Source organism: Lampetra planeri, chromosome 43 (genome assembly GCF_965212315.1).
Source record: "Lampetra planeri chromosome 43, kcLamPlan1.2.h2, whole genome shotgun sequence".
In the NCBI taxonomy this organism is placed as follows: domain Eukaryota; kingdom Metazoa; phylum Chordata; class Hyperoartia; order Petromyzontiformes; family Petromyzontidae; genus Lampetra; species Lampetra planeri.
In genome coordinates, this window is record NC_136149.1 from 6,068,487 (window position 1) to 6,095,746 (window position 27,260).

A 27,260-nucleotide genomic window follows, 5' to 3' on the forward strand; every position below is an offset into this window, starting at 1 on the left:
TAACTCCATGCTTTTTATTTCGCTTTCAAAATGTGTATTTCAAAAGCTTACATTTTACACTGTACACATTTTATAAACTTAAAATAATACATATACAGTACTGTATAAGTCTACGTTCACAGTCAAGTTTCTTTCCAAAAAAGTGACTCACTGAGAGGAGATTCTTTAAAAAGTATTTTTTTTTTCAAGGACAAAATTTTTTAACATTTACAACAATTTTAGACGCCGCCATTCCCCACGGACTGCCTGTGCACGCGACTGTGTGCGATGGGAGGAGGCCAGCGAACCCTGGCTCGGGAACCAGGTGCCAGGGCCTTCAAGGGTTTGGGGACAACATTCACTGTCGTTTGTGAGCGGGGAGAGGGAGGGGGAGGTGTGGGAAGTTTGGTGATGGCAGTGGCGGTTTTGGGGTGGCCACGTTTGACAGATACGAAGTTCCATGCGTGATCACGACTTGTTTTTGTACTCTCGTAGAATATGAGTCACGGTTTATTTTGGCCTGGAGCATGGGGTCGGCAACCTTTCCAAGAAGAATAATTATCTTGTTTTTGTCTTGACCAGAATAGTTGGAGAGCGCACCACACGCAGAGCTACTTGAACACAAACACAGCAGGTACGCAGCGAATGACAACACACATCATGACTTAAACAACATAGGTGATGGCATAAGCTGCGTCAATTTAGTTTTTCCCCCCCCCTTTATTCTTTAACAATAGTTTGACTGTTGTACATTTTCTTGTCACCAACAAATCCCAGTGACCCGTTCCCTGCCATATTTAATCAACTATCTTTACGTAAAATAACGTTTAAGATTTAGTTTTTTTTTAAACGGCTGCCCTCCTCCCAGGGAAAGCCAACGAGTCAAACCGCAGGCTGCCGACACCTGGGCAAGATCGTCGTCATGTAGATATCGCAGCTCTGATGTCAAACACTTTAGTCGTTACGACAGCCCTTCACCTGGCAGGGGCAATCCAATCGAGTTGTCACATCTTGGGAAAATGTGCCGATTGTCGAAAAAGCGACCAATTCTTATGGACAATCGTGTCCGACGTTTCGCTGGAGATCACGCCCCCCTGCATCATGAGGCGTTAACAGAAGCTAAGTGGCTGCCGTGACGTCATCAGGATAGCCATGCAGGTGAATCATTGGCTCTCGGGACGAGGGGGGTTACAATTAATACATAGGTATTGTACCCAAACGATCTAACCCAAAATAAACGAATGAAAGCTGCATATAAAATTATCATTAGATGTTTACTCGGATCGACTTAAGATGACTTTAACCTAAATAAAGACGGTGTTGTCAGAATGTCACTGATTTTTTTTCTCACATCTTAAACCAAAGGATATCTCAGCAGACCAAACACGAGTCAAGACATGAGATGAGCCACACACCCCAAGCTCAGTAGAGCAACGCTGAAATACAGAAAATGACACCAAAGAAACAACAAAACTAACGTCTCTGAGTCACTTCAAACAGACCTCCTCCTCCTCTCCCTCAACAGAGGACGGTTCAGCGTGGCTTTAAACATGCGGCAATCATCGGTGGTGTGGTGCGGTGGGTGGCGCATCGGGTGGGTGGTGGCGGTGGCACCGTGACTCGAGTTTGAATCCCGGCCCACGGTAAAAGCAAATCAGTAGCGAGCGTCAAATCTCAACAGTATTCTGGGCTCCCCTTCACCAAACCACACCGAACCAGCACGGTGAAGTATGGTCAAACGGGGGAGAAGAGGCCTTTCGTCCAGCACTGGATTGACAACGGGACTGAACACGACTACAATTAAGCGAAACAATCCGCCTTCAAAATACTTCTCTCGGGACTTCTGCCGGCGTTCCTGGCTGCTCGCACGGCGATCGGCGACGCTCGGCGTTTGCCACGGTGCCGAGCGAACGTAGAGTGACGATGACGACGATGACGAGTCGAACTTGTGGATTGTCGCGATCAACCAAACGATCCACGTCGCCTCAACATCAGCGCAACTTGATGCGTCCATTCTCATTTTCTTTCAAATGTAATTCGATTTCGTGTTTTGCAATTGCACTGATTAAACCATCCCAGACTTATCTGCGTGATGTCCCTCGTCTTAACGGCGTGAGTTTCCTCCCTCTTATCTGCATGCAGAGGCGCGTGGATGAATGCGGATAAGGGGATGAATCCGTGGCAAACGTCCGGGTGCGCGTGGCATCAACTTCGCCGCTGTAAACGGACGCCGCCACTCCCGTGGCCGCTGGGCATTACCACGCGAGTCGGCGTCGGGCGGTTGGGACCACAGGGAGATCGCTGGGACCAGCACCGGAACTAACATAGGGGCCCAATGGGAGCACCGGAAGAACCACCACCACCACCGCACCACGGGGTAGTTGTGTGCGTGTGTGTATCGGCACCCTTAAAGCGTGGATAATAAGGATGCCACTTTTCGGGGCTCACTTATCTGTATGTACGTGCTAATCGGAGGTGCAATCTGTGGGTAAGCGCGAATAATATTGTGGGTGCGGATGACAGGAATAGTCGAGGAGAGGCGATGTGCTGTGAAACCACGTAGCAGCATTACTGTCGGTGCTGCTGCAAGCGGGAGAGTTGATCGTGGAGCCCCACCGAGCGATGTTCTCATCGCGCAGCGAGCGTTTGCCGCCGTGAAGCAGGACCTTAAAATCCCACAATGTCACTCGCAACAGCGGACAGACTACGTTGCCAGTACCACGGCGCGAGTCGCCACTTTAAAACACAACGCGTGCAACTAAAGATTACGGCAAGAAAGTTCGTAACGACTGCGCAACTCTTTACCACCGCGACCCCGTTATGAGAGAGGTTGCCACGACCTTAAACCTCGTGAAAGTAGAGAGTGGAACATTTATCGGCGAATACGAAGCCACAGGCTGCCGATAAAGGCTACGGAAAGAGAGCGTTTGAGCGGCGGGTCGGGGTAAAGGTTGTACGATGGGGGGTGCGCGCGCGACTGAGCAAGCCGGGAAGGCATGGACCTTGATGGGCCATGGGTGGTGAGGGGGTGGAGTAGGGCTCGGGTGGTTGGGAACGTGTGGGGCCGCCGGGTCGTAGGGCTTGTCGCGTTTGGCTACTTCCGCAGGTCCAGCACGCACACCTGCCAAGAAGAAACGGAAGGTGGAGGTAGGGCAGAGAGGACGGCAAATCGTTAACCAGGCTGTGGTCACCACCCGGCAGAGCACCAAGGAACATTTAACGACTCGGTGCACCACTCCGCCAGTCCCGACTCCGCAATCATCCGACTCATTAATCCCCCCCCCAATGTACAACGATAGCCGTTGCTCGACAGCAACATGGGCCCTACGGAGAAGAAGCCAACCGTGCAGAATACCCCAGCAAGCGTGGCCGTCAGAGAACTGTGACCAAGCATCTTCTTGGTTCTTTCGGTAAAGTCACATAGAAGGGAAATAATAAAAATAAAACATAATAAAATAATTCCCTTCTACGTGACTTTACCGAAAGAACCAAGAAGATGAATCCCTGCAGTCACGAAAGCTTTAAATCGAAATGTGACCAAGCAGTTGCTGCTGCTGCTGCTTCAAGGTTGTACACAATTTGGTGCTTCTGAAAACGTGAACAATAAGAATACTGAACAAATATAAGCAGACAATTTATCTCCTTCGCAAATCTGTCTTTAAGAAGGGGAATAGAGCGTTGCTCCCTCACGCAAGATGTGGGTTTTCTCCGGGTGCTTCAGCTTCCTCCCGCTATAAACACTCATCATTCATTTAGCTGGAAACATCTTACAATATCAACCCAGCAATGCAGGACGCCCTTCAACAGAGTCACATGGCTCAGTGTGGCTCTCCTATTATTATTATTACGTGGAGAGACAGGAACGTGAAACAGAGACATTGTCAGCCTCCCAGGGGTGCTGCTACCCGGCCTCCTTTTAAATCTCGACTGAAAACTCATTTCTTTAGAACTGCTTTTTGTGCTCTCTGGTTCTTTGGGTAAAGTCACGTGGGGAGGAAAAATAACAAAACAAAACACGACGTTTCGGTCGCAACACAAGCGACCGTCTTCAGGTGAGAAAATTTTTTTCATCTGATGTTGTGGCTTTATATGAGCACAGATAAAAAAAAAATGTATTTGCTGTTGTGGCTTTATATAAGCACAGATAAAAAAAAATCTCACCTGAAGACTGCCGCTTGTGTTGCAACCGAAACGTCGTGTTTTATTGTTATTTTTTCTACCCACGTGACTTTACCGAAAGAACCAAAGAGTATGGATTCCTGCAGTCACGAAAGCTTCAAATCAAGATTGAACTGCTTTTTGTGTTTAGTTTGTTGTCCTTCACCCCGCACCGCCGATTAGCCCGGTTGGATCCATACAGTGCGAACGAAGTTCAACATACATACATTGCGCCCTGTCTCGCCCCCTGTTGGCGAGTTCCATTAAATTAACCCCATCCTCGTGATCCACTTCAAACTCCGGATGGTGGATGCAGTGAAGATGATGATGACATTGACAATGGTCTTGGGCAGTGAATGTGATGTGGTGGGGTGGGGAAGAGTAAAATTAACGGTGGTGATGGTGGTTGTGACGGTGAATGTGTTCACAATAGAGAATTGGCATCTAAAAATTATGAACAAAATATTGCATTTACAGAATTGGCAGTCCACTAATGAATGCATTAGTGGCTGAAGTAAAGACAAAATATGCACTCACATAAAAGATCCTCTCACTCACACTAATCCACTCACTCACACATCCACTCACTGAGATTGATTCACTCCCTTACTCACAGATCCACGCAGTCACACACAGGTCAACTCGCATACAGATCCGCTCACTAAAGTGAATCTGTGGATGAGTGGACCTGTGGGTCAGAAGTTATGTGTGTAAGTGGATCGGTGAGTGGAGCCCTGAATGAGTGGACCTGTGAGTGAGTAATCTGTGAATCAGTGGATCTCCGAGTGAGTGGATCTCTGGGTGAGTGGATCTGTGAGAGAGTGGAGCCCTGATTCAGTGGCTCTGTGGGTGAGTGGAGCCCTGAGTGAGTGCATTTGTGGGTGAGTGAGTGGATCTGAGTTTGAAGGTGTGGATCTGGGGGTGAGTGAGTGGATTTGGGGGTGAGTGGAGCCCTGATTGAGTGCATTTGTGGGTGAGTGAGTGGATCTGTGAGTGGGTGGATCTGGGGGTGAGTGAGTGGATTTGGGGGTGAGTGGAGCCCTGATTGAGTGCATTTGTGGGTGAGTGAGTGGATCTGTGAGTGGGTGGATCTGGGGGTGAGTGAGTGGATTTGGGGGTGAGTGGAGCCCTGATTGAGTGCATTTGTGGGTGAGTGAGTGGATCTGAGTGTGGGGGTGTGGATCTGGGGGTGAGTGAGTGGATTTGGGGGTGAGTGGAGACCTGATTGAGTGCATTTGTGGGTGAGTGAGTGGATCTGTGAGTGGGTGGATCTGGGGGTGAGTGAGTGGATTTGGGGGTGAGTGGAGCCCTGATTGAGTGCATTTGTGGGTGAGTGAGTGGATCTGTGAGTGGGTGGATCTGGGGGTGAGTGAGTGGATTTGGGGGTGAGTGGAGCCCTGATTGAGTGCATTTGTGGGTGAGTGAGTGGATCTGTGAGTGGGTGGATCTGGGGGTGAGTGAGTGGATTTGGGGGTGAGTGGAGCCCTGATTGAGTGCATTTGTGGGTGAGTGAGTGGATCTGTGAGTGGGTGGATCTGGGGGTGAGTGAGTGGATTTGGGGGTGAGTGGAGCCCTGATTGAGTGCATTTGTGGGTGAGTGAGTGGATCTGTGAGTGGGTGGATCTGGGGGTGAGTGAGTGGATTTGGGGGTGAGTGGAGCCCTGATTGAGTGCATTTATGGGTGAGTGAGTGGATCTGTGAGTGGGTGGATCTGGGGGTGAGTGAGTGGATTTGGGGGTGAGTTGGAGCCCTGGCTAATCACCGTCACTCACCGTTCCGTCAGAGGCGCTGGCCGCGACCCGCTCTCCCGTGTAGTTCCAGCAAACCTCGAATACGCCGCCGCTGCCCCGGTAGCTGTACACCAGCGAGCCCGTCTGTACGCACACACACACACACGCAATCACACATCGCACACGCGCACATTGCATGCACACACACACAAAATCGCACCGGCACATATCGCAGGCAGGCAGGCACACATTATACAAGCACATTCACAAGTGTGGCACGCACACGCATCACCGTCGCACGCATTGAACGCACGCGTCACAGGCGCACGATCCGAGCGGTCAATAACAAACTACGTTCTTGAGCTGCACGGCCGAGCGATACGATGCAGTACGCGGAATGATACGGTACGCGGTGACGTAACCTCATTTCAGTTCTGTGTCCCACCAGAGGATGGCCTCTCTCATACTGGGCCTCACCTGCGTGTTCCAGATGTGTACACACTTGTCAAAGGAGCCGGTGGCCAGGTACTTCCCGTCGGGGCTGAATGCGACGCTGTACACGGGCTCGGTGTGGCGCGTGAGGACGTGCGTGCACGTGCCGCTCTCCACGTCCCACAGGCGCACCGTCGCGTCGAACGACGCGCTACGGGAACACCGCCGCCACCGCCACCACGGCACAAACAGAAAGATCATGATTGCTTGTGTTGCAGTCGAAACGTCGTGAGAATTTTTATTTTTTATATTTCTATTATTCTATTATTTCCCATCTACGTGACTTTACCGAAAGAACCAAGAATATGAATCCCTGCAGTCACGAAAGCTTTAAATCGAAAAAGACCTTGCTTGTCAAGGAGCATAAACGATCACGTGAACTCCGGTCACCCTCACAGCGGCTTCTGGCTAGCCATCGAACAAAGACGGCCACTGCATCAAGCGCTTTTAGTTGCACTTCTGCGGCCGTCTTGGAATGCGCTTCCTTCCAATGTTAGGAAGCCACTAGAGCTATACACGTTTAAATCACCCAGACTAAAAACTCATTTCTTTATAACTGCTTTTTTGTTGAGTTTGTTGTCCTTCCCCACACCTCCGATGTGCACGGTTGGCTACGTATGGTGCAGAAGAAGTTCAACATACATACAAAGACTGGCTCCGTCATAGGAATAACACGCGAGCTCCACCACTACCTTGGGGCTGCCAATAAACGATGATCGTTGGCCCCACGCTCATCATTTGACTTTTAAACGACGCTGCTCGGGTCAGGACGCGGTTCCACTCTGGGGCTGTGCAGCTTGGGCACTAACGGCACGGCTACGGCTCCAGGGCCTGGATGTAGGGATCAGTCTGGAGCGGTGGTTCACAATCATTCTAGATTTCGATTTAAAGCTTTCGTGACTGCAGGGATTCATCTTCTTGGTTCTTTCGGTTGTCAAGGCGCTCTTCCCCCTGCAACCCAGCTTAAATATACGCTTCCAAGCCTGGTGGTGTTCATTCAGACGCTGTCTCCCCGACAGACCTGTTCTTCACCCGAGGACGGCTGCTTGCGTTGTGGCCCGAAACGTCGTGAGAATTATTTTACAATGCTTTATTTTAATTATTTTATTATTTCCCTTCTACGTGACTTTACCGAAAGAACCAAGAAGATGAATCATTCTAGAGCCGCAGACCACCGTTAACCCTCCAACTAAAACCAAGGCATCACACCACGTGGGCCACAACAGTTTCTGCGAACCACTCCTCGACGACCCCCGCGGAATGATCCGGTACGCGGCGGCGTACCCCCATCTCACTGCCTGGCTGCAGGCCGAGCAAACAGTGCGCGAATGGGATTCAGAAACTTGGTCATTTCGTCACTGAGCGCGTCGTTTTCAATTAACGTGGCACTTTTCAGGGACGCATCGACTACCGTGAAGATTCCACGATGAAATCAATTCCTGCTGAAGACGTAATTTTTTAAGCACCAATTTATCGGGCGAAAGAGCTTCACGTTTAAAACTTTACTTATCGTTTTTCATAATCAGTACTTCGAGTTAACTTGCGTAAAAAAGTGTCGTACACGACGACCCAACCCAAAAAACCCAATTAATTATTCATCACAATTATGAATCGCGACATTGACCCGCAACGGTTTCTGTGGACCACTTCTCGACAGCCCCGTGGGCCAACGGTGGCCTGCCGACCACAGGCTTGGACCCGCTGGTCTACACCGGACGTCTGTGAAAAAGAGCTTTAGCTCATCGGGTTCCTCCAGTTGAAATAAATAATACTCTTTGGTTCTTTCGCTAAAGTCACGTATAAAGATAAAATACGTGACTTTACCGAAAATAATTCCTGCAGTCACGAAAGCTACAAATTAAGAAATAGATAATCCCGATTCCAATTCGAGAGGACGCAGACCTGGCGAGCATCTGGCCGCTGTTGGGGTGGCCAGAGTGCGACCCGCCTGGGCTCCAACGGATGGTGTAGATCTCCTTGCTGTGCGCCTGCAGGTCGTGCACGCAGGTGTCTTGCTTCATGCTCCAGATCTGAGGATGATCAAAGTGCCCCGCGGTCAAATGGACAGCTGCCACCTCTTGTCCGATGTTGGACGACGCTTCTTGGCGATGTGAAGAGCGGTCAGAGTGGTCCCGCGTACACGTCAAGCCCCAAAGGGTTCCAAAGTCAGTCGGAGCACGAATGGATACAAATTGGGAAATCACACCAAGAAACTGAGATGGAAACCCAAGAAGCTGAGGCACAGAAACATTGAGCAGCAAGCAAAGGCGAGTCCACTTTTGGAGAAAATGTGGGGAGGTTAACTGAATTGGTTTGTGTAGCAGCAATAGGTTAATGCACACCACTTAATCAACACCCCCTCCCCAACCCCCCATAGTAAATTAAATAATAACATTCGATAGTTGTGATTAGTTTGCTGCTTGCTTCTGATAAGAGAGGCGGCGAGTAAAGACAGAACTCGTGGAGCTGACCACTTACACGAGACCTGAACCACAGGCAGCAGCTGCTGGCGAGACGCTGCGGCAAACAGGGCCGAGTGCGTGATTTGCAACAGGTGAACTACAACACGAGAATCCATTAGACGGCCGTGAGGTGCTCAACGTTGTGAGTCGCAGGGATGATGCTCCGTGAGATGCGGTGGTGAGATGTTAACCACCTCGCATGCTATGCATGCAGGAGAGCATGGCTTTGATCCCGACCCTATTTGGAGTTTGCATGCTCTCTCTCCGTGGTCGTGTGGATTTTTCTCCGGGTCCGCCGGTTTTTCCCTCCTCCGTTGAGTCTTTGGGCTGCTATACATTTACACGTGATAAGCCACTTCGTTGAGCTATCATTTATGGCCAGGTCACTTCTGAAAATGAGCTACATAGCTGAGTGGGCCTTACCTGGTAAAATAGAAATTATTTAGTTTATGCATGGGTCCACCAGATGTCGATCAGCGAGCACACGAGTCTACATTCATATTTACCTCTCAAGACGTTCACTGGGCTGAATGAAAAACCCAAGGTTTCTTGTGCAGACATCGGTGATCGACAACACTTTGGACAGGCCATGGTGGTGTGTTGTTTAACTCAGGCAAGAACTAAAAGGGACCAGAACAGAACCTCCATTTGCTGGAGTGACCTGGGTCACCGATATGACAAATGCAAAACCAATCAAATAAAGTGGAGCGATAAAGCAGAGAAATCGGAGCAAAATATCTGTCACGTTAATAATGAAGAGTGCACAAACAGAAATCCGTGTTAAATAATACATTCTCGGTTGGGTTAAGTCAGCTCGATAAGATTAATTTTAGACTGTTTATCTTAAGTAGGCAAGCTTGATTAATCAGGTCCGACTGTTCCCATGTATCCACAACCAGACTCAAGCTGGTCCCAGATTCAAGCTGGTCCCAGACTCCTATCAGAGCTAAGATTGGCCAGCCGAGTCTGGGACCAGTCTGGGACCAGTCTGGTACCAGACTCAGCTGACCCCGTGACGCCGTTAAAACCATATCCAGGGTTGGGCCAGCCTCCACACGGGTCGTAGAGTTCAGAAAGGGAGCTCCGAGGCCAAGGCACGGAAAGCTTTACTGGCTACGGCTCCACAGACCTGCTGTGAAAACCAAGGGGCCACAGTGACATGGACGTGACTCGGGCCAAGTTTTGAGCGGCTGTGGAAATGAGAAGCCCCTGGGTTTGTGAACTCAGAACCTTGCCGGTGCTAGCTCGGCGCTCCGACAAGAGCCGTCACGAGCACCTGGAGTCGCCGACCTCAAGGGTTTTATGATGCCACCTACTCAAAAAAAAAGAGTGTTCGTGTGCGCACCTTGAGAGTCATGTCGTCAGAGCAGGAGGCGAGCAGTGTCCCCGAGGGGTCCCACTTGATTGCGTTAACTTCGTTCTGTTCCACACGCCGGCACGCAGACACACGTGTGAACAGTGATGAACCGGCAACATGCGTGTGCTGTCACGTATGACCATAAAAAATTCTCCAGAAATTCAGCATGGATTAACAACGTAATTTTTATAACCACCATCATCGCAGCATTACATATGTATCTATGAACCCATGAGAAACTGTGTGTCAAAACCGGTCCAGAGTTCGCTTGTACTGAAGAAACTCTGCTGATATAATAATTTATAATTCTAAAGTGCCTTACACCCGGAGATCACAAGGCGCTGTACAAACACACACAAACACACACACGCGCATGTAGGCTCACATTCATAACATCCAACAGAAAAAAATATATATTAAAGAAATAGGAAACACCACTTAAAATAATTGCGTCTTAAGGCTCTCCCAGAAAGCTGTCGCTGACGGGTTATGTACCAAAAATGTATTAATTATTTTACATGGAGACAGATACGTTAAAGAGTATTGTCTGCTTATTTATATTATAAACGGCTGTTGGGGGGGGGGAGTTATCTCCCACTTAAGTATTTTGTAGGGAGATTGTTCCTATGAAATTTGACAAATTCGGACCGTGACCCCAGGAAATGTGGTCTGCTCTTGGTCAATATGTGACGTTGCTGGAACTGGAACGTCCACCGCAAAGCAGACGGCTGCGTAGGCATTGTGATGTCATTGTGATATCACTGTGATGTCACTGTGATGTCACTGTGATGTCACTGTGATGTCACTGTGATGTCACGTGCGTGCGTGACGCTGAGGCGCGGAGGCCGAGCCGAGCGTCGCTCGAAAGCCAGGACACAGAGGATGGGGCCTCTGTCTCTTAGAAGTGATTCTCCACCCCCCCTACCAAAGACAAAGATCCCCCGCATAGCCTTTAACAGACTGTTGCAGCGAGTTCCGTTAGTGAGCACCTATGAAGGCCGATACGGCACATGAAGGGATGGTTGGTCAGCACCACGCCCGACCGCCTTTGTCTCCCGAGTGGCGAGTGTTGACAAACCGCACCAGGCACTCATTTGAGTCGACCTCGGGGAGGCCCAGGACCGGATCAAACAATCTTCATTGGTGTTGGCCATGAGCGGGAATGAAATCTGGGTAGCCGGGTTCGTAGCGCAGTGCACTAACCACTACACCACCGCTCCCCACCCAAGCCACCTCCCACTGCATTATTATTGTTACGATGGAAAGAAAACAGCCGAGGCAAGAAGCAAGGAGCAGGTGATGGGACGGCAGCCGGCTTGCGTGGCGTCATTACAGACATTACGCCCCCAACAGTATTGACCCGGGCAGGCGTGGGGACTCGCACCGCAAACCCCCGCAACGAACGGCAAAAACGCGCGACCGCTTGGCACTCGCGAGCCACGCTAACCACGCACCGTGTGCCCCCGGAAGGTCCGGATCGGCTCCTCCTCTCCCAGCCGGCACACGTGGATGCTCATGTCGGTGCTGCACGAGGCGAAGCTGTCGTCCGTCTGCCAATCGACGTCCAGCGCGGGCGCTGCAACGCGAGGGACGCGATTAGACGACAAAGGGGGCCGGAGGCCGGCGTTTCGGATGTTACAACAGCCACACCGTGGTACAGGTTTCATTTCCCCCCCCCCTCCCCCCGACGCTTCGCGAGCCAAAAGGCCGTGGGCTCTGCTCCCCACCGCCCCCTTCCCACCGCTACTCTGGACGGTCGTGTCGTGAAAGGAGAGAAGACATTTTTTTAAAGTCATTAACAACATTTAACGGAAGCTACGGCGAAGTTAGCCAATTCTAAGCTAAAATATGTTAAGTTTCGCAATTGTCCGAGGTGTTTTTTTTGTTTTGTTTCAAACGTGCGGCCCTGACATTCGCCGAAACGCAGCAGAGACCCCGATCGATTCTGAGGTTGGCTCAGGTGAAAAAGCGCCGCCCCCTCCCTACCAACGCGAGGCACCGAGCAGGTGCGCCGAGCCCGCCTGGTGGCCGGGTCGGCACGGCAGGGCTGCCGCTTGGAACCCTGTGCCGAGCAGCGAAACCGAGTGGAGCGCCGAGCCAGCAAACTTCCCCGGTGGTCGTGGGAACGCGGCAACAGTTGGATGCTATGAGGTTCAAGTTGAGGCATCTGGCGGAGCTGCACTGTGAGCGCAGGGCAGGTGCCGCCAAGCTGGGCGGCTCACAGCCGCTCGCTGGCTGCCAGTGGCGGCTGTGAGCTTTAGTCAAGAAGAATTGGTCCGACGACCCAAGCAGGATTTTACTGAAAATCAGACTTGTTAAGGCACCCCCCCTGAGCGAGCGGTGGAAATTCCATATTCCCACGGCGAGGGAATCTCACTCGTCATTTTACGCACGTTTTCAAGGAACATATCAAGAGGATTAAAACAGAATGGGCTTCACCATTTCCGGAAATAATACAGGAGGCGTACTCTTTGGTTCTTTCGGTAAAGTCACGTCGGTATAAAATAAATTAAAAATAAATCACGTTTCGGGCGCAACACAAGCGTCGTCATCAGGTGGGACAACCACAGCAAAAAACAATAGTTTTAATTTTATTTTCATTTTATTTTCTACATACGTGACTTTACCGAAAAAAACAACCAAAGAGTATGGATATCCCTACAGTCACGAAAACTTCAAATCTAAATACGGGAGGTGTTCAGATTGCCTATTGGCGTCCTCTCATCTAACACCGGTGAGGCCATGAAAGAGGCAGTCTTCTGTTGTTGGCCAATCAGTTTCCAAGACAATGCATACATCTGTTGTGCACATGTTTTACCACAAGTATGTGGAGTTCACGCAGACTTGATGATGCCTTGCAATAGGTGTCTATGCGGTGTTCGAACATCTTAACACCTCCTGTATTATCACCGGAAAGGGTAAAGCCGATTGTTTTTTCAACATATTGTGGCATGAGTCATGCGAACATCAGGTGGTGCCGTTCACTTTGGCCTCAAGTGATACAAACGTGAATGCCTGGGGCATTTGGAGCTCAGATTAGTAAATAAACACAATTTATCGTTTCTTATCTTACATATATTGTACATAGCACCTTCACAAATTGTACATAAGATGATAGTGCTTAAAATGAAAAGTAGGGTTATTAAAAGCGGCGGTGCAGTTAGGGTGACAGGAGAACAGGTCGGAGTGATGAAGTCTCCGGCACCGCATGGTGATGCCGTTGGCGGCGTGCTCACGGCACGCGAGGATTTACCCGAGTGGAAGGGAAACTGCTGCTTGGCTTCTCCTGTCTGTGCGTCCCAGATGATGGTCGTCTGAGAGCGAGGGGCGAGAGAGCCACACGGCACGCGCCACCAAGTCTCACACCGCTCACGTCCACACCGCCTCTCGTGCGCTTTCCCGCATTTCCGCTTCGCTTCCTGCACCTCCAATTAGCTTCCCACCACACCTCCGATTACGTTCCCGCACCTCCGATTGACTTCCCGCACCTCCGATTAGGTCCCCACACATCCAATTAGCACGGTTGCCTACGTAAGGTGCAAAGTAAGTTCAGTACACACACACACATACACGCTCCAATCATTCACGAGTGTTTACGTTTACGCATCGTCGCTGAAAATGTCCCGCAATGGGTCGTTTGTTTGCAGGCATCTCGCAGACTGGGCGGGCAGCGTAGATATCTGATGGCATTATGAGAGTAATTCACGTGGGTGCGTGTGGAATTGCCTCCCCCACCCTGAGACTACGCGAGCGATGAGCCAGCGCTGGAAATTCTACATTCCAATGGCGAGGAGACCTCGGTTATCATTTCACATGCGTTTTCAAGCAACACTGACGATACTGTGATGGCATGAGTAATGTGAACATGAGATAATGCGCTCACTTTGGTTTCAAGTGATATATAACTGTTAATGCCTGCGGTATTTGGAGTACATATGTAGTCCATCTTCTTGGTTCTTTCGGTAAAGTCACGTAGAAGGGAAATAATAAAACAGCTCTGTTTCTTCACCTGTGGACGGCTGCTTGTGTTGTGGCCGAAACGTCGTGAGAATTTTTATGTTATTATGTCTTATTTTTATTCTTTTATTATTTCCCTTATACGTGACTTTACCGAAAGAACCAAGAAGATGAATCCCTGCAGTCACGAAAGCTTTAAATTGAAAAATATGTAATCCATTCACTAAGTGTATTCATAACTTAAGTCACGAATTATAGTTGTAAGTTGACACCAATTGTATTTCACCAGGGCTTAGGCGGTGTCATCGTAGGCATCTGTGTTGCCGAGTAGAGCTATAGTGGGGGAGACACGAGGCCTCACCTTGTCCACACCGGCACTCAGGATGTAGTTCCCCTCTTTGTTCCACTTCAGGGCGAAAATAGGGCCTTTGTGCTGCCCCAGTGTGCTCGAAAGGTTACCTACAGACACACACACGACACACACAGGTCCCCCATACAGCCTTAACAGACTGTTGGAGCAGGCGTTGTAAGCGAGCATCTACGAAGGCCAGAATGTCACTCGAGGTGGCGGCGTGGCCTGGATCGAGCCTGGCTGCCTTTGTCTCGCTAGTGCTGATGTTCACACATCGCACCAGGTACTCATTTAAGGCCGAGCTGACTTTGGGGAGGCCCAGGACCGCATCAAATATTCACCACTGTTGTTAAGTCATGAACTCGAATTGAACTCGGGTCACCGGGTTCATAGCACAGTGCGCTAGAAACTTCACTCCCGCTCCGCACAACCGCCAAACACACCAACACACACAAACCTCTCCTGTCTAGTCTTTAACAGACTGTTGGGGCAAGCGTTGTAAGCGAGCATCTATGAAGGCCGGCATGGCACACAAGCGGCTAGCGTTCCCAGCACCATGCCCAGCCACCTTTGTCTCCCCAATGCTGATATCACACTATGTACTCATTTGACCTAAGTGATGCCCGGGATCAGGTAAGATAAGCGTCACTGGTGTTGGCCGTGAGCGGGAATCGAACGCGGGTCGCCGAGTTCGCAGCACAACGCACTAACCGCCAAACTACCGCTCCCCAGAGACACACACGCACACACACCAGATACAAAGTTCCTGCTTTAGTCTTGCATCACCATGCAACACAACTTGTCGGGCCAGACTCGGCTGCTTCCAGACTGCCAAACAGGAGGGAGAGGGGGCTCCTTTAGCTGGGAACAAATGGAGGCGAGGTCAGTCGGCAGCGGTTGCTCGAACTAAACGCAACGTAACACAAACACAACGGGCGTTTGTGCACGAGGAATTCTCTGTGTGGAGTTTGGCTTCATCCAGCGGATTGGCAAATTTAATCATAAGTTACTTCCCCCCCCCCCGCTACCATATTTAGGTTTTATCTTCACTGGTTGGACATGTTCGTCTATGTCACATGACATGAATGAAGAAATTACTCGATTCGGGAAAAAAAACACATTGCAACATGACCAGCGGACTATACCAGGCTGCCAAACGTAGCGCGCCTTGGTAATAGCGTCGCGTTTTTAGAATGGCGCCAATTGAAAATCTTCTAATCATTGTATTACGACACACGGTGCGAGTCGCGTCATGTTCACGATGGAGCAACACAATTATGTTTTCTGTATACGTTACCGTACATGACAGTGTGAAAATAACCTAGCGTCCAAACAAAGACGGATACTGTTGTTGAACAAAAAACATTCCAAACTTTGGGTTGTGTTGCGGATCTGGGTCTAATGAAAGTGGGTCAGGTCAAGTTGCAGGTAAAATTGGCGTTGTAGAAGTGGGTCACGGGGTTTGGTTGGCTAGTGGGTCGAAAAGGAAGATCCAGGCAGGCCTCGAAGCTGGGGCAATCGTCTCTAACTCACCGTCCTTCGTCCAGATCCGGGCGAACCCGTCGTAGGAGCCAGTGGCCAGCAGCGTTCCCTCGCTCTACAAACACAGCGACACACATTGATCAGCAGAGGTCTCGGCCTAACCGGCGCGCATACTGCACACGTCTGTGCCTAGCAGCACACGAGGCCAGGTCATCACGCCGAGAGGAATCCTCTGCGACACACCACCGCACTCGACGCCAAAATCTGTGGGTTTTCTCCGGACACACCAAGTTGCCTCCCGCTGCACAAATAGAGCGATAATAAATCGTTGTGAAAAAACACGCGAGGGTCCGACTAACAAAGACAAATGGCTTCCTGCATGAGCTTTAGAATGTCTTTTTTTTTTTTTTACAAAAATCAGTTCAAAGTCGAGACAAATATAAAGAATATCGGTTGCAATCTTCGTATTCTTTCGCGCGGACTCTTGCACAGACAAGGACCTAATGTTTGTAACAGCAACAAAACGTATCAAATCCAATGTCTCGCTTGTTTAGGGCCCATCAACACTGTTGATGGGCAGGCAGCTGTTGAGCCATGTGTTGAGTTGCTTGTTCCACTCCACGTTCATAAGCAGAACTATTTCATTCTAATAACAAACAGCCGATTGATTCGAAAATGAGTTTTGAGTCAGATCGCCATGCGGGTAAAATGCCAATGTGTGTCGTACGCCCTCCTCCACCCGACACAGCCAAATTTAAGTTGTTACGTGAACAAACACGACACTATCATTGCTTTGGCGTACCGGTGATGCTGGAGAGCGATCTACAAACATCAAACAACACGACTCATAATTGATATTTGGCTCAGATCGCGTTAGTAGAATGTGTGTCGTGCACCCTCCTCCACCTAACACAGGCAGTTGATAAAGCCGTCACGTGACGAACATGACACTTTATCACTGCTCCAATACAGCGGTGCCCACGTGTTCCATTTTTAAATCCTTTATATTAAGTTCACTTGCTTGCTTGCTTGCGCGCTTACGACTGTGCAAATCTTTCGGTCGTTTTTTAACCCACTTCCCGTGATCCAATCGAGCTGACATTTTGCACACAGACTCGTTGTGCGTGACAATTTAAATTCCTAAATTGACACTTTTTAGGAAACATTTTTTTATATTTAATTACCAATTGCTTAATGGTGGCAGGCAATCATCTGACCCATAGGTGGCAGCCATCTCAAGCCAGAGGACGAGAGGACTCTAGCCGCCACGCATATAAAGGATTTATAGTGAAAAACTTTGTTTTTACGGGTTAATTTTAATCAAAATCAATTTGATACGACATGCCCCACGCTCTGCGGCTACAGCCAGCATCGCCAGGCGACTGGCGCAGGCAGGCAGGGGGCGCCACCATCCAGCAGCGAGAGAGATCGCGGCGGCCATACGCACGTTCCAGTCGAGCGATGTCACGTCCTTGTTGCTGGGCACGTCCTGGCCGCCCTCGTGGATGCAGTGGCGTAGCACCAGCTGGCTGGAGCCCTCCGCCGGCGCCCCTCCCGGCCCCTCGCGCACATCCCAGATTCTGGCTGTAGAGTCACCTGACCTGGCACGGCAATGGTGTCATGTCAAGGTGTTAATTGCTGGTAAGTGAAAATGTATTGGTTAAGCCACCATATCCGTGCGACGTTTTTAAACGTGAGTTTCGGGTCAGATCGCCATGCGGGTAAAATGGCAATGTGTGTCGTACGCCCTCCTCCACCCGACACTGACAAATTTAAAAAGTTGTCACGTGAACAAACACGACACTATCATTGCTAATTTAAAAAAGGTCTCCAGTTTACGACGGTCTGGTTTACGACAATCCACATTTAAAACGTTTATATGACGCCCCGATGGATCATTTTACGAGGCAGAAACTTGATTTACGACACATCTTCCAGCGCCGACTCTGAACACATTTGAACAGAGTCGGTCTGGTTTCCGATGTGACTTGGGGTGGAGCTTTTGTTATTCTCAAGTGTTTGCGTGGATCTTTACCTATTAAACCCCGTGAGATACGGCTGACGAGGAAAAATACACCCGCAAGTGATGTCTCTTGTGTCTACGGTCTATCGGGAAACGGGGGTCTGATTAACGACCATCCGATTTACGACGGGGTTACCAAGAACGCATTGTCATATAAGAGGGGACCGCATATATTTCGAAACCACTGTCAGTTATACTCCGACTTGTTGGCATGACATAACTTTCCACGACCATTATCGCCAAATCAGTTTCTGGAAATTGTAATTCACGTTTTCGGTGTTGTTTTTGTGCTCTGCTGTGTTTGTCGTAGGATAAAGATTAGCTTAAACATTCTTCAACTGTAGTTCACGCAACGTAAGCCCTGCCACGAGTCTTCCAAACACACAACGGTAACCAATTCAATAATTATAAATAAGCCTCCATTCCAATAAGAAGTACATTTTGATCCCGCCAATATATGCAAGTATAAAAAAATTTACAATTTCAAGAAAACAAAGGAATGGGACATTTGTTTTTATTCCACTCAACGTAGTTTGCAGGTAAACATTAATTTTTTATGTTTTATAATTCAACATAAAAATGCTGAAAGACTCCGACATGCTGAGAAAGATGAACCAAACTAAACTGAACTATTTTTATTTTACCAGGTAAGGCCCACTGAGCCGTACAGTTCTTTTTCAGAAGCGACCTGGCCACTAATGATATCTCAACGAAGTGGTTTATCACATGGACATTTATAGCAGCCACGTTTCTAAAATGTGGAAAGAAAATCTGGAGGACCCGGAGAAAAATCCACACGACCACGGAGAGAACACGCAAACTCCAAATATACAGCAGGCATCAGGGTCCCGATCGAACCCACGACCTCCTGTATACTAGGCAAGGTAGTTAACATCCCCTAGCCACCGTGATGATGATGAGAGAAACACGCAAACTCAAAATATACACCTGGCGTCAGGGTCGCGATCGAACCCACGACCTCCTGTATACCAGGCAAGGTAGTTAACATCTCCTAGCCACCGTGATGATGATGAGAGACACGCAAACTCCAAATATACAGCAGCAGGTGCCAGGATCAGGATCGAACCCACGGCCTCCTGTAGAACAGGCGAGGTAGTTAACGTCTCCTAACCACCGTGATGATGAGAGAGAGACACGCAAACTCCAAATATACAGCAGCAGGCGTCAAGATCAGGATCGAACCCACGACCTCCTGTAGACCAAGCGAGGTAGTTAACATCTCCTAGCCACCGTGATGATGAGAGAGAGACACGCAAACTCCAAATATACAGCAGCAGGCGCCAGGATCAGGATCGAACCCACGACCTCCTGTAGACCAGGCGAGGTAGTTAACATCTCTTAGCCACCGTGATGGTGAGAGAGAGAGAGACACGCAAACTCCAAATATACAGCAGCAGGTGCCAGGATCAGGATCGAACCCACGACCTCCTGTAGACCAGGCAGAGGTAGTTAACATCTCCTAGCCACCGTGATGATGAGAGACACGCAAACTCAAAATATACAGCAGGCGTGATGATGAGAGAGAGACACGCAAACTCCAAATATACAGCAGGCGCTAGGATCAGGATCGAACCCACGACCTCCTGTATACCAGGCGAGGTAGTTAACATCTCCTAACCACCGTGATGATGATCAGAGAGAGACACGCAAACTACAAATATACACCTGGCGTCAGGGTCGCGATCGAACCCACGACCTCCTGTATACTAGGCGAGGCAGTTAACACCTCGCCACCATGGCGCCCCTCTCACCACTGTGGCGCACCATCGGGTAACCTGTGACATCACGGACAACCATGTTATCTGCCAGCCAGGCACTCGTCTGTGAAAGAAGACCGCCGCTAGATCTCGTGAGTCGCGTGGCGGTAAAGTCGAATCGTACCCAGAGGCGAGCAGGTCCAGGGCCGGGTTCCAGGAGCAGATGAACACCTCGGACTCGTGCCCGCGCAGCACGGACACCTTGTTCAACAGCTGCACCGAGCCCTCGTCGGGCCCATCCACCAGCGGCTCTGGAGGGGTGGAGGGGCAGCACGAGCGCACAGGTGGCAACGGGTGCAGGGAAGGACCCAGCGTAGGGCAATCACACACAAAGACAAAGATCCTCCGTATAGCCTGAACAGACCATTGGGGCAAGTGCTGTTAGCGAGCACCTATGAAGGCCGGCACGGTACACGACGGGGTGGGTGGACAGCACCACGCCCGTCCGCCTTTGTCTCTCCAGTGGAGATGTTTACACACCACTTCAGGTACTCATTTGAGGTTGGGTCGACCTAGGGGAGGCCCAGGACCGGTTCAGACAATCATCACCGATGTTGGCCGTGAGCAGGAATCGTACTCGGGTCACCCTTATCCGTAGAGCAGCACGCTAACAGCTGCACTACCACTCCCAACAATAATTATGAGCACGTACGCACACACACGGAGTTTAAGAGGAGACTAACACCTGCAGGTCCTAGCGTACCACAACATTACAATTCACAATAATCCAAAACCACCCATTTCGTTGACAAATATTTTCGTCACCCGCCTCATCGATACCTAAATCATCCAGCCTTGGCCCATCGGGCACCATCGGCGTCGAGGCCGACCCTGCGGCGATGGAACGCGAGAGGCAACGCTCGCGGCGCGACACTCGCCACCACCCACGTATCGTTCGCTCGCTCGCTCACCGCCGAGAGCGTGCGCCCCGTAGTCGTCAACGCCGTTCATCGGGGGGCCGCCCCCGTTCTTGGGGGGCGTCCCCGGCTGCTGGTTGCTGGGGCGGTAGGCGTGGGGGCGCGACGACACGACAGCCGGCATCACGGCGTCCACCAGGGAGAGCAGCTCGATGGGACGGAACGCAGAGCCGTCCTGGAGTGGGCGGGACATGTCGAGCAACGAGTTTGTGCTTAATGCGAAGACAGAGATCCCCCGTGTAGCCTTCAAGAGTGTCGGGGAGAGTGCGGTTGAGCGAGAAGCAGTTATGAAGGCCGGCGCAGGCTCCTCATACAGCCACCTTCATCTTCCAAGTGGAGGTTTACACATCGCAGCAGGTATTAGTTTGAGGCCGAGTCGACCTAGGTGGAAGCCCAAAATGGAAATCGAACTCAGGTCGCGGGGTTCGTAGCGCAGCGCGCTAACCGTGTGTTTACTCAACACACGTGCAATGGTGCTTGCATCTTCAGCGTGATTAACAGTTGTAAGCAGATTTAACAACAGTTAATGGTATTCGTTTACCTATTCTATATTTTTTTACATCAATAGTAATCAGATGCCATATTCTTAGCAATAACACGGAGGCCTTAAAATAAAATATATATATAATAGGTGACGTTTCAGGCAATGATCCTTCTTCATAGCACACGAATTGAGTTTTATTTGTGAATTTTGCTTGAGCACCACTGCCAACCAAATGATGTGTATTCTTAGCATCGCAGTCCACGGCAATATATGCTCGGTTTAAACACATTCCTGCGGAGGGAGCTGGTAGGAACGTTGGGTTGCTCGGTCAATGGCCAGGGTCAACGGCGGCATGGTGTATTCCGCAAATATGCCCGACTGAGAGGGCGGGCACAAGCCGGCGTGAGTAGGTTAAACGTTGAGTTTTATAAGGGCACCACGGGGTGACCAGCCCCTCCCCACCCAGCCCCACCCCTCCCACCCCTCCCACCCCCCACCCAGCCCCTCCCCACCCAGCCCCTCCCCACCCTCCCCTCCCCACCCAGCCCCTCCCTCCCCACCCAGCCCCTCCCTGCAAGGCTGACGGACAGAATAATCCCCTGTGGGCTGGTGTAACCAGGATGTTCCTACCAGTAACATTTCTTTACTGGTGAAAATTAATTAAACAGATCAAAAGAGGCAGCAGGAAAAACGAGAAAAAACACAAGTGTAGTAAGCACCATGTGCTTGAGTAATTGCACAAACATAATTATTAAGAGGAGGATGTGAAGAGATGCCCAAAGCACTGAAATGAAGGAAGGAACATTGGCTAGCCGAGTGTACATGGGCCTTGACATTCGTCGTGGGGTTGCACGATGGTTGGAGGGAAGGGAGCGAGAGAGAAGCGTGCTGTGAGGCATGCGAAGGAAGGGTGAGGGGGCTGAGATCAAGTAACAAATGGAACGGATGGTGCCTCAACCTTTCAGAAGAGATTGGGTGAAGTGTGCTCAAGTGTTACCCTTTAAATTTTATTATCTGACATGTTCCACTTAACCTTGTTTAAAGCTCTGACATTCTGTTTTTTTCCAGGCAGAGCTATTTAAATGACTGAACATGTTTATTTTAGTGGAATATGGTGACATCACTTGTTTATAAAGTTATGAATGTTTGAGAAATGTGTGCAAGTTTGGATATTCTCAAAATGGCATCGATGATATTGTTTACATGCTGAGTAACACCAGGAAGAGCTGAGCAGGGTTGCTTTAGGAATGAGTGATAGGTGGTAGTGAGCAAGCAGCAATATTCGGTGCAGGAATTTAAACCCAGTTATACACTGATAGACTGATGTTGCAGAACATTAATGAAATCTTACAGTCAACATTATTGTACATTCATCACAGTCACATTAATCACACAGTCGTACATTATTCTTCTTGGTTCATTCGGTAAAGTCACGTAGAAGAGAAATAATAAAATAATAAAAATAAAACATAATCAAATACAATTCTCACTATTATTTTGTATTTTATTATTTTATCATTTCCCTTCTACGTGACTTTACCGAAAGAACCAAAAAGATGAATCCCTGCAGTCACGAAAGCTTTAAATCGAAAATTAGTCGTACATTAGTTGCAGTCACACGTTGATCACAGTCACATATTGATCACCACACATTGATTACAGTTACACATTGATCACATGCACGCATTGATCACACAGTCCCACATTCAGAATCCGAATAGTTATTGATACTGCAGGAATCCGAAGAGCTATGAAGCTCTTTTTCACAGATGTCCAGTAGGGGCCGGTCAAAACATTACAATACAAAACATGATAAGAGTACAAAGCATAAGAAATGTAAACAATCACTTTAAAATATATATAAAACAAAAAACTAAACTATTTTTATCTTACCAGGTAAAGCCCACTAAGCTATTAGCTTCTTTTTCAAAAGTAACCTGGCCACAAAAGCTCAACAAAGTGGCTAATGTGGAAATTCAGAGCAGCTAAATAATGTAAATAATCTAAACGAATTTACTGAACGTGCTCGAACATTGATTACAGTCACACATTGATCACAGTCACAAAAAGATGCATCACACACTCCCACACTGATCACGCGATTACAGTGACATCATGAAACACGTGCTGCCAAGGCACAGCATGGGCACCCCCCCCACCACCAACGCCACCGCCACCCACCACCCCCACCAACGCAACCCCCACCCACCACCCCCACCAACGCCACCGTCGCCCACCACCGTCACACCACCGTCCCACCACCCCCACCACCGTCCCACCACCCCCACCAACCTCGCTGACGGACATGTCGGCCTCCACGTACTGCAGGCCCTTCTGCAGCACGGACACGAGCGCGGCGGGCGGCACGAGGGCGCCGTTGATACTGGCGCGGCTCACGCGGCTCTCCATGCCGAAAGAGAACGCCGAGTGCGAGAAACCTGCGCCACGACACGTGGGCCGAGATGCCTGCGGCTCGTTTCAACGCTCGCGCGTTCTGACCCGTCAACGTCGGCAGGGTTTGGCTAATGTGCCAACAAGAGCAAAAATAACCTCAAGCAATTTTTGTGTCTGAACCAGGGCAGGTGGCAATTGTTACGGGCGCGAATCCACTTGGGGCCGTGATGACTGGGAAGTAGACGTGTTGGTAAACCGTATTTTTGCGGTGCTCCATGTATAATAAACCTGACTGGGGTGAGTGGCGTCATGTGTACTGTGTACCCCAGCATGGCTCAACCCAGACAAGGTCTACTGCCAAATTTGTGCAGAATCAGCAACCTGAAGTGTGACACAGAATGAGCTGATGATGGAAATAAGGCCCTAGGGGCTGAACCGGGGAGACCGTAAAAGATGACTGGTATCAGACTTCGCATTCCATTAAAAGCGTTGCCAAGTTCTCCCCATGCTGCTGGGTATGGGTACGCAGCTGCCGGGAAATAATACGCTCACGCTGGGAGATCTTACTGAGCCCACTGACGCGTAACCTCGTCAGAGACCCCCCCAGTCCATCCTGGGGGGGTCGTGCATTTAGTCCTGGAGACCCCTGTTTGGTGGAAACATCCCTATGCATGGAATGGAAAACCCCTCCCTGTATCTCCCATGAGAATTATTTTCTTCCCAGGAAACCCTGCAGAGCCCATTTGCCCATGCTCACCCGACTCCTGGAGGTAACGGTAAACCAAGAAATTGACTTCATCGCTGCTTAGGCTCATGATTACACGTGGCACGGCGGTCCTGTAAACACACAAACACGCATACACATGTATGAGCACGCGCCAATTAAATCTCACTGCGTCACACATGCGAGAATCCAGTGACTTTATAAAAACGTTATTAGGCATCATATTTTTTGGGAGTATTTTTTGCAAATTCAACAAAGAGAATGACACGGGAAGCTGTGTATGTGTAGTGACTGACTCGGAAACACTAAGAGTAGGAGGCACTCTGTTTATTAACACGGCCTGAGAGTGAACACTTAGTGACTACGGTTCCCAGTCAGTCAGGCAGTCTACCAGGGCAGCTGGTGGACTGCCGCCTGACTGGCGACTCCGAGATGGTGAAGACGAAGACGAAGGTGAAGAGTCCAGCAGCAGCGCGACGGGGACCCCCCCCCACTCCACACGACAGCCCCGAGCTCCCTCCCTGGCCCCTCTTTTACTGTCAGCGTGGCCTGGCTCCGCCCCCGGCCACGCCCCCCTTCTGGAACCTACGAGCGGGTTCTCGATGTGCCCCTTCCCCTACATCCCTCTCTGGTCTATCACGTGACCTGCTGTCAGTCAGGGCTGCTGCAAGCTGCAGATCCCCTTCCCTGCCAGCAGCCAGCGCTATGCTGCTACGTGACCGATTCTATGCCACTACATCTACACCAAGCGTATGGCATGGGCAGTGCCGTCCACAGAGGGGCGCGGGGTCCGGTTGGCCCCCCCCCCCCGACACCTTCGAACTAAACCGGAAGTATTACATCCGACACCGTGACGTCGTAGCATGCCCCCCCCCCCCCCCCACCAAAGCGCGGGGCCCAGGGCATGTCACCCCCGTTTCAGTGTACCCTACGGATGGCTCTGGCTTTATGAATGTGCAGGGGGCCTGTACATGCACACGCACAGCCCTTTCATCAAGTCACTTATGGATGAGGGCAATGCCACGTCGTGTGGGTCATGGGAGTTATTTGACCATAATTCACCACACGGGGGTAAAACAAAAACAATTCAACATTGGAATTTGCTGCATTGCCCTCTGCAACAATGTCCCACAACCTAAAACAACCTGGTGTAGATGTTCACTCTTCAAAACACTCTACCCAGACTCAATGCAGAGATTCCACACGTGGATTATTAAGCAGAGGTTATGGCTCCACTACACATTAGTGGCCCTCACTATAATTTGCACTCAACAGTAATTTCAAGTTTAATGCGTACACAGGCACGCCGACTGAGACCGAGCATGGGAGACGATTACCCAGAGAGAAGAACCATCGGCTCAGTTGTGATCACGTGACGCTCGACAGACAAAGCGTATTTACTGTACGTACTACAGTACTCGTATTTCAAGACATCACTCGTTTATCAAATTATTATTTATTTTAAAATTTGCTCGTCTTGCAAAACACTCGCAGACCAAGTTACTCGCAATCCAAGGTTTTACTGTATTCTGTTTGTACGTTAAGCGTCTTTCGCACCGTTCGTAGCCAGCCGTGCTAATCGGAGGGCAACACAAACACAACAAAGCCAATTGCACCAAGTGAGAATTGATGTGACCAGGATAGCACGATCACTAACATACGAACGCAAAAACATAGAACCGCACAAGAAAAATGAATCAAACAGCCATCAATTTTTGCACCACGTCAACCACTGAATTTACTTCAATTGCTACGGAAAAATCTAATCAAACATAACTTCGCGCACAAAATGAGCACCGACTCAGAGAGTGATGCCATCTACACGTATCGGTGTCCAAGGGATGTTTCAACTTCACTCCCCACGCTCTCAGTCAGCAGTGTCCGCTCCGACAGACCGCTGCAGTACAACGATGCAATCAATGGGCACGACCCATAAATACGAATGAGACATCATGTTCCCGAGGTCGATAACATTAGTACTATGTTGTGAGTAGTCTGAGATTGTGGAATTTCACACCACTGGCTCAGCCGCATTGCTCGTTTGAATGGGCGACGTTGCATAGGGCAGTGGTATTCACTGCCAGCACTTTCAATGTAGCTTCGTGTACTGCAGGGCACACAGCGCAGAGTGAAGTACCTGTACGTGCGCTCGCAGTAGCGCAAGTGCGTAAACTGCGTTAAGAGAAGATACGTTCGCAGCTGTGGGCAGAGCAATGCATGGCGCTGGATGTAGAACTTCTTTCGCACTGTGCGTAGCCACCAAACGTGTGCGTCGGAGGAGCGGACGACGAAACGCAGCAAGCGGCTCTAATTAAACGAGTGCACAACGCGCACTGTGCACACACACGCGCGCTGTGTACAACCCTCGCGTGCGGTGGTGTCGGCAGTGTACAACAACACGCAGCTGCAGTCACACACGAGACGCTGCTGTTAATAAGCGTACAGTGCGCGTACAGTGCGCGGTGCGTTGTGTGCTGTGCTGGTGTGTAGAGTGCGCGGTGCGTGTGTGTACAGTGCTGTGTACAGTGCGCCGTGCGTGTACAGTGCGCGATGCTGTGTACAGTGCTATGCACAGTGCTCTATGCTGTGTACAGTGCGTTGTGTACAGTGCTTTATGCTGTGTACAGTGCGCGGTGCTGTGTACAGTGCTGTGTACAGTGCGCGGTGCTGTGTACAGTGCGTTGTGCTGTGTACAGTGCGTTGTGCTATGTACAGTGCGCGATGCACTGTGGCCCGCACAAGCGCGTACAGTGCCGCGTGTGTCTCACGCCATCTCGCTCACCTCTCTGCTCGGGGTTCCGGCGGCTGCGTCGTCTCCTGCGGTGCCCGGCTCGGTGGCGGCGGTGCCCCTCTGGGTGGTGGCCGCGAGTGACGGCGAGTGACGGAGCGCCGAGAGCGACAACAAAGACGGCGGGGGAGGGGGACAGTGGGCAGCGGAGACGGGCAATGGCGGCTCGGAGAGGCGGAGTGA

General features: G+C 50.2%; 1 protein-coding gene across 1 annotated transcript; it reads right to left on the reverse strand.

Annotated features, from left to right (window-relative positions):
* On the reverse strand, window positions 1-27,260 carry LOC144732635 (F-box-like/WD repeat-containing protein TBL1XR1). Its single transcript, XM_078614137.1, has 15 exons — window positions 27,072-27,260; window positions 24,323-24,402; window positions 23,464-23,609; window positions 20,682-20,862; window positions 19,895-20,021; window positions 17,417-17,570; window positions 16,021-16,084; window positions 14,497-14,594; window positions 13,432-13,492; window positions 11,633-11,754; window positions 10,167-10,241; window positions 8,262-8,389; window positions 6,345-6,510; window positions 5,910-6,011; window positions 1-3,100 (listed from the first exon to the last, which is right to left on the reverse strand). Exons 2-15 carry the CDS (start codon window positions 24,378-24,380, stop codon window positions 3,074-3,076), a joined length of 1,509 nt encoding a protein of 502 aa, XP_078470263.1. The 5' UTR covers window positions 24,381-24,402; window positions 27,072-27,260; the 3' UTR covers window positions 1-3,073.

Excerpts from the sequence above, each read along its gene's own strand:
- LOC144732635 (XM_078614137.1), bottom strand. The coding sequence starts at position 24,380 with ATGAGCCTAAGCAGCGATGAAGTCAATTTCTTGGTTTACCGTTACCTC. Across the intron at positions 23,610-24,322 it reads CCGTTACCTCCAGGAGTCGG|GTTTCTCGCACTCGGCGTTC; the intron begins GTGAGCATGGGC and ends GTCGTGGCGCAG. Across the intron at positions 17,571-19,894 it reads CTGGACCTGCTCGCCTCTGG|GTCAGGTGACTCTACAGCCA; the intron begins GTACGATTCGAC and ends TTGCCGTGCCAG.